Here is a 6,943-nt window from a genome sequence, read left to right as displayed (position 1 = left end):
CATGTCTCAATTCAAACTTGAAATAATAGTAGTGTTTAGAATTGTATATCAATTTATAAATTCTAAATACTACTATTATTTCAAGTTTGAATTGAGACATGATTCTGTATTTTTTAATTTCCAAAAGGTACAATTATTTAGTTGTCCAAGACATTAAAATAACATCATAAAAAATTTAACAATTCCGTTTTTCCTCAATAAATTGACTTATTTAGCTAACTTTTTATTTATTTTATTATATTTTACATACTAGAACCTATCAAAGGCTGAAGTGTATGTTTAGTTTGTTCATATCTTAGACAAATAGTGTCAAAATGATGGCTCAAGAAAAGGGAATTTCAAAAAATCTAGCTGATGTGACAGAATAATCACTTCTTACAGCAAAACTTTCGTTTTATGTTTAATATTTTGTTACTTATATAATCCGTAACCTAATAACAATTACTTGGCCATGACTAAGTAAAGAAAAATGAAATACAATTTTTACTGTATAGCCACATTAAAAAGATACAAGGCACTAATAAAATACGATTAAAATTAAATCAGATTTCCTATGATATTTTAACAATTTAAATAAGTTTGAAATAAAACTCTTTTCAAATAAGCTACATGAAAGACAAGAATAGCAATAAATTTCTACAGTACCATAATAGATATTGGAAAAAATAAAAGAAATATCAGCAAATTAATACCAAAGTATGTATTATCTGAAATCTCACAGTTTTAAAATATTTCAGTATTTATAAGTATTGAAATATTATTTTATAGGTATATTACATACACGGTTTTCATAGTAATAGCTCTTTGAAAGAATTTTGATACTGATATATAAATTTTAGTTGTTCAATAAGCAAAGAGCTGTAGACCTAGACGTATTTAAACCACTGGCATACTCCCACCTTCAAGTGCACATTGCATGTACATAAACACACATCTCACACATAAGTGTTATGGTAGATGTAGGCAGTTAGAATGGCTTTTTATAGATCTATGAACAGTTAATTTGTGTAAGCACTTACCTACACACACTCCATCCCTACAATCCTGTGATGGAGAACATGTTTGGTTCACTGAGCATCTTACATCTGAAAAAAAAAATTATATGTACATATAATTGTACTAAATGCATAGAGAAAGTCCGAAGAAACCTCACATTTAAAATTATTATCTTTAAGACTAAAACAAGATAAAATGCAAGAAAATTAAGTCTAAAGTACCTGATAAGACTAGTACAAGCTTATAGCAATTTGTTGTTCTGTAAAAAAAAAAGTCCACTGTGAACAACCAACAAACTGCTGCCAAGCTTTTATTAATGATATAAAGTACTTTATCTTAAAAACTACTTGTTATAGGTGAATATAATTTCAAAATAGGCACACAAATGATCATAAGTTTATTTTAGATAAGTCTATAAATGGTAAAGGGTGTTTCAAAATCATATTACCATATACTGCACATTTAAATATTTTGTCTTGCTAACTAGCATTGCTTCTATTTCTCTCTTTTGTTTTCCACAATACAAGGTTTGATATTTGAATAAGATGTAAGTCATTGTGCAGGATATTGCAAAGTACAATATTCAGTGTCCAAAACCACAAGGCTTGCAGTAGTCTCATTTAGAGATGGACTTGAAATGCTGACTTAAGATGAATGAAACCAAATTAAATAACTATCTACCATGACCAATCTTTTCTGAATAAAACTTATCATTTTCAATGTGCCTATGGTAAAATTCTAGTTGTGTGCATAAATAAATATAATAGCTTACACTAATATATACATCAAATTTAGTTTACTTTTATTTCCCATTTTATGATACATAAAGTTTACAAGTTTTGTTTCCTGTTCAATATGCAATACTATTCATGGTGACAGTCAGATCATGACATCAAGTTTAGACCTTGCTTTTCAAAATAAATTATACTATGAATTGCCACATTTAAACAGGTTTTTCTAGTTTAGAAAAAACTTCATTTCATTCAGTTTATAAATGTAGCAAAAAATAAATCTATCTATGAAATGTTCTCTTTCTTTGAAAAATTGCAATATAATCTATTATACAACAATTATTTGAAATGACAGCAGCTATTCTAATTGGTTTTTAATTTTCTCAAACTTGGCTACTTTTTTCAATAAGAAAGAAAAAAAACTGAATACAGGTATAGTTCCCAACCTGGATAACACTGTCCTCCAGCCCAAGGATTTCCAGTAAAGCCTTCCTGACAGACACAAACTACTTGGTTTTCATTGCTAACAATGCAATGAGCATTCTGGCTACACCTGATTCCTGTGCAAGCTAAAAAGCAAACAAAGTTGACCTATTATAATGCACTTTCGAGATATTTACAAATAGTTAAATCATAAACAAGATACACTAATAAAGAAATGTATAATAAGCACTAGTTAAGTTTTGTAAAGAATAAATTGATTTTAAAGATTTATCAAACTCTGTGACTAACTTGTCTAATGCTCATCATCACTATTTTAATAACAATTAACCAATATAAACCCAGGTAAAAGTTCTGTACAAAGGAGTAGTTTTAAGATATTTGCAAATACCTGTCAATAACTATTTTATGGGTTTTGTAAGTGTAATTTATAATAAACCCATGGTATCTTAAAATATAAAACAGCTGCACAATATGGCTCTGAGTATTCACAATTTTATGATTTAATCAAAATATTTTAGAACTTCTCTAGCAGTTGAATATTAATAAAATTTTAAATTATTTCATAACTAGTATATGAATGTATCTTACTCAAGATGTGTTTGATAAAATTTTCCAAAATATACACACATTTTTATTATATTTAACTAGTTGTTTTCCTTTCTTCCAAATCCCAAACAGGAACAGAAGCCAATCAACCTAACTATGTCCAATGATGTGCCATAAATAAGTTGAGAGAAGGCACAAAACTACATTAATTTTTTTGTTAAACCTCAATAAGGATATTAATTGTTTTCACTGTTTGTTTCATAACAACAGTGTTCAGTCTTATTTTTTACTACTGTACTTGATTTGATACCCTGCAAAACTGATTATGGAGCTTGTAACTTTCCTATTGGTTCTAGTTTCACCTACAAATACCACAGACTAAGTCATAAAGTTAGCACTTTGATACTATTAACAGGTACTTGTTGTTGCAGAGTTTTACATTGAACATAATTCTCTGTTTTTTGTGTGATTTCTCTGTCTACTGTTAAGACTGTTAAATCATCATCACAGAAGACCCTTTCCTCAAAAATTGTGGTGAAGAGAGCAGGCAAAGTGATGTGATCCTAGGTATGGTGAATGTGATGCAGTCTAGATGTTTTTTTCTAGACCAGAGCCTCTCACTGCAAATATTGAGGATTATGTCTGTAGTTTTGAGGGGACCAAAAGGTTTAGCTGCAGCCAGGATCTTCCCAGGCCAGGAGTGAAGTCATCATAGCTCCAAAACCATTTTAAAGGTTTGCTCAGAAATCCAAAACAAAAAATGAAGCCTTTCATCTTCAGTGGCCCATGTACTTTATTCGTACTGATAAATTATTCTTACATTCCTCCAGTTACTGTGGTGCATATAATTTACTTGTTGTTCTTGTTTTATCTATTAATACCACACTTCTTCCATTCAAAGTAATAATGAGTAAATATTGACAAGTGTACATATACAGAATATCAAACTGTCCGTTGGATTGTGCACTTTGAATTTTATTCATTTTTTTGTATAAACACATGTCTCTTCAAAATCATTACTGATTTGCTTATTTTAATAAATACTAGAAATTTTTCATAATTTAAAAAATCTAAAAAACATTCAAACTAAGAAAAACTATTACCTAATAGTTTGGTTTGAGTGTTAGCTGTTATAAAGCAGCAAGAAAATATTATAAGCTAGAAAATGTTTGCTGTTCTACACTCAAGTTAAATACAGAAATTTCTGAATCTAATTTCAGAAATACCAAAATACACATGAGCAAATATTTAAACATCATAATGTCAGGAAGACATGTACTTACAAGATACACAGCCTTTAGTTTCATCATATGGATCACCAGAGAAGCCTGGATGGCAAATGCAAGTAGCTATATGATTTTCAGAAGCACAATATGCATTTTGTCCACACACAGAGCTGGAGCAAGGATCTGTCCAAAAATATATTTATTTCAGACATACAACTTAAAGTAGTTACAAGAACAGCAATCAATTTATGACAGCTAAGCTGTGAAGCCATCTGTGAGAAGCAGAAATTTTCTGTAAGCATAAATATCTTGAGGCAGACATTTTATTTTAAACAAAGTGTGTGTGCAGAATTTCTACAACAATAAAGGAGGTTAAACTAAACATTACGTGATATATGACAAACAAGCTGTGCATCAGGAATCTTCAGGGTAAAAGATTTATTTGAAAAATAATTTAGCATTAGGATCAGTTAAGAAGTAATAGGAAATGTATCCTAATAGTGGATAATATATATATATTGGAAATGATGAAGTCTAACAAACTTTTAACTAATAAATTAAATCACTTTCATTATCAATAAATATCTGAATATATAAATTGCCTGTTTTAATTTATTAAAGTTGCTAGTACAATAGTTTTTGCACACTTACACTGTTATAGAAGATTCAGTCTGATATAAATATACAACAGTTGTGTGTGTGTATATATATGCACACAACATTTTATAATTAATATATTTATTACTTCTATTCATTTTAAGTTCTCCAGATATACAAGTGAAACTTACCAATGCAGGCTCCACCTTTCTGGTCACAAACAGCATTACCTGTACAATCCTCATTCGATTCACAAGAAGTTTCTCCCTGGCCTAATGAATATTACATAAATGACAATAAAAATTCTTAGGTTTTTACCAATATACTTTCATAATAAAAAAAAGATTATATTTGGTTTTGAAGTTATACATTTTTTAATGCAGTGTAAGTTTTGTGAGCTGAGAGATATTAATTTTAAGCCACAATAAACCAGATTTTCAAATCCTTCTACTTCCCATTAATAGCAAAACTATACAATCATGAAGAGGTATCCTAAATATAGTGATAAATTTTAATAAACTATCACAAATACCATAAATATGACTCTCCTAAAATATACATTTCATATTCATAAAAATTTAACGTTTTCTTATGTTCTGATCTAGAATGTACTAACTCCAGTCAAGATAATGCACTAAATAAAGTTTTAGCTTGAGATGTCACTTTACATAACATGGTCCAATCATAAAAACTATCCACTGTTTCATAGGATACTTGTATGAGCTAGTTTAGGGGTTTAAAAAAATTCTATCAATGTTTTCCTGTATCACCACACTTACTGTCTTAAGAAACATTATGATCTACCAATGTTAGCAATATACATCATACGAGTTAATGTTATATACATAATTGGTATAAGTAGCATCTGAACCCAAAATCCAGATGTTGTAACCAAGCTGTTTATGAGTGGCCAATAACATATGTGTAGTTGGAATAATGTGATACAATCTTTTTAGTTAAAAAAATTCCTGTCACTCTACATCACTACATTTGTCTAAAAAATAATAATTCTTTTTAACAGACTGTAACTATATCGAAAAGATTCTCAGATACGAGAACAATATGCACAAAATTTAATGTTGGTTAATTCCTTTCCTCTAAAATAAGGCCATAACAAATTCAAACATTATTTTCAGACAGAAAAATTCACAAACCACCTGATGATCAAACATTTTTCACTGACCATGTTTGTAAGCAAGTGTTTATTAAGTTCGCGCAAAGCTACAAGACTGCTATCTGCACTAGCCATCCCTAATTTAGCAGTGAAAGACTAAAGGGAAGGCAGCTAGTCATCACCACTCACTGCCAACTCTTGTGCTACTCTTTTACCAATGAATAGTTGGATTGACCGTCACATTATAATGCCCCCATGGCTAAAAGGGCGAGCTTGTTTGGGACAGAGATTCAAACTCACGATCCGCAGCTTGTGAGTAAAGCACCCTAACAACCTGGCAATGCCAAGCCATTTATTAAGGTCACCAGAGAAAGTAATGTTCACTCCTAGTACATTCAATGAAAGTAAACACTTGTCAGGTCACAAAAACTGATCAATATTTAATGTTAACCACAAAATTATTGTCCCTGATTAATGAATGACAAAAAAACAAAAAAACTTGTTATCAAAACACTTACAGATACCTGAGAGTAGGGCCAGCCCTATGGTTGGGGGAAATGTGCAATTGCCTGGGGTACAACTACCCTGGGGGTGCAAAAATCCCCTCATAAAAATTACCGATTACATGAATACAATCTTTAGGGAATGCCTAAAAAGTGCCCATTAGTTTCTCTATGATTCTTAAAGTCCTATTTTTACATAAGTTGCATATATATGCCATTTTGTCAGTAATATAGTTGAACTGGTGTGAAAATGTTGAAAATCTGGCATGTGAAGTCAACGAAGAGAAAAAAATTGAATAAAGGGGATAAAATATGTAGGAAATGTTCAGGGTTACAAATGCTTATTTCACCTGGGGCACCATTTTGGCTAAGGCCAGTTCTGCAAAAGTATTACTGGCTTCAATGAAGTAAAATTCACTCAACCCTCTTGCTAGCTGTAACAGGCTTGCTATCAAATTTTTGCCCAAATGATTCTTCTCTCCTTGTTTTGTGTTTGATAATTAAATCTTCACTCAACTGACACAATTGATATAGGAATAAAACCATGGCCACATAAGTGAGGTTTGTGAAACCAGGGAATGTTGGTGTAACTGATAACTACAGTCTTGTGAATTTGATCAAATGCATTGCTTTCGTAAGCATGCATGACCTGTTTGAAATTGATTGATACTTGTGCCCATCCATCAAATTTGCATAATTTGATGATGAAGAACCCAATTTGAGACTAATAATGGTTGGAGATGGCTTGAATGGGTATGAATACAAATCATGACATTTCTGTTTGTT

General features: G+C 30.6%; 1 protein-coding gene across 1 annotated transcript in view; it reads right to left on the bottom strand.

Moving 5' to 3' along the window:
* Positions 1–6,943, bottom strand: part of LOC111085801 (fibropellin-1-like) — a 73,230-nt gene that overhangs the window by 38,140 nt on the left and 28,147 nt on the right. The window contains exons 16-19 of the mRNA XM_022386047.1: positions 4,732–4,812; positions 4,001–4,126; positions 2,174–2,296; positions 1,020–1,085 (exon numbers count right to left, since the gene is read on the bottom strand). Coding sequence (XP_022241755.1) covers positions 1,020–1,085; positions 2,174–2,296; positions 4,001–4,126; positions 4,732–4,812 — 396 coding nt within the window. The remainder of the gene's footprint in view (positions 1–1,019; positions 1,086–2,173; positions 2,297–4,000; positions 4,127–4,731; positions 4,813–6,943) is intronic.

This window comes from Limulus polyphemus, unplaced genomic scaffold (genome assembly GCF_000517525.1).
Source record: "Limulus polyphemus unplaced genomic scaffold, Limulus_polyphemus-2.1.2 Scaffold624, whole genome shotgun sequence".
Classification (NCBI taxonomy): domain Eukaryota; kingdom Metazoa; phylum Arthropoda; class Merostomata; order Xiphosura; family Limulidae; genus Limulus; species Limulus polyphemus.
The sequence above is the reverse complement of the archived record's forward strand: the minus strand, read 5'-3'. Positions and strand labels throughout refer to the sequence as shown.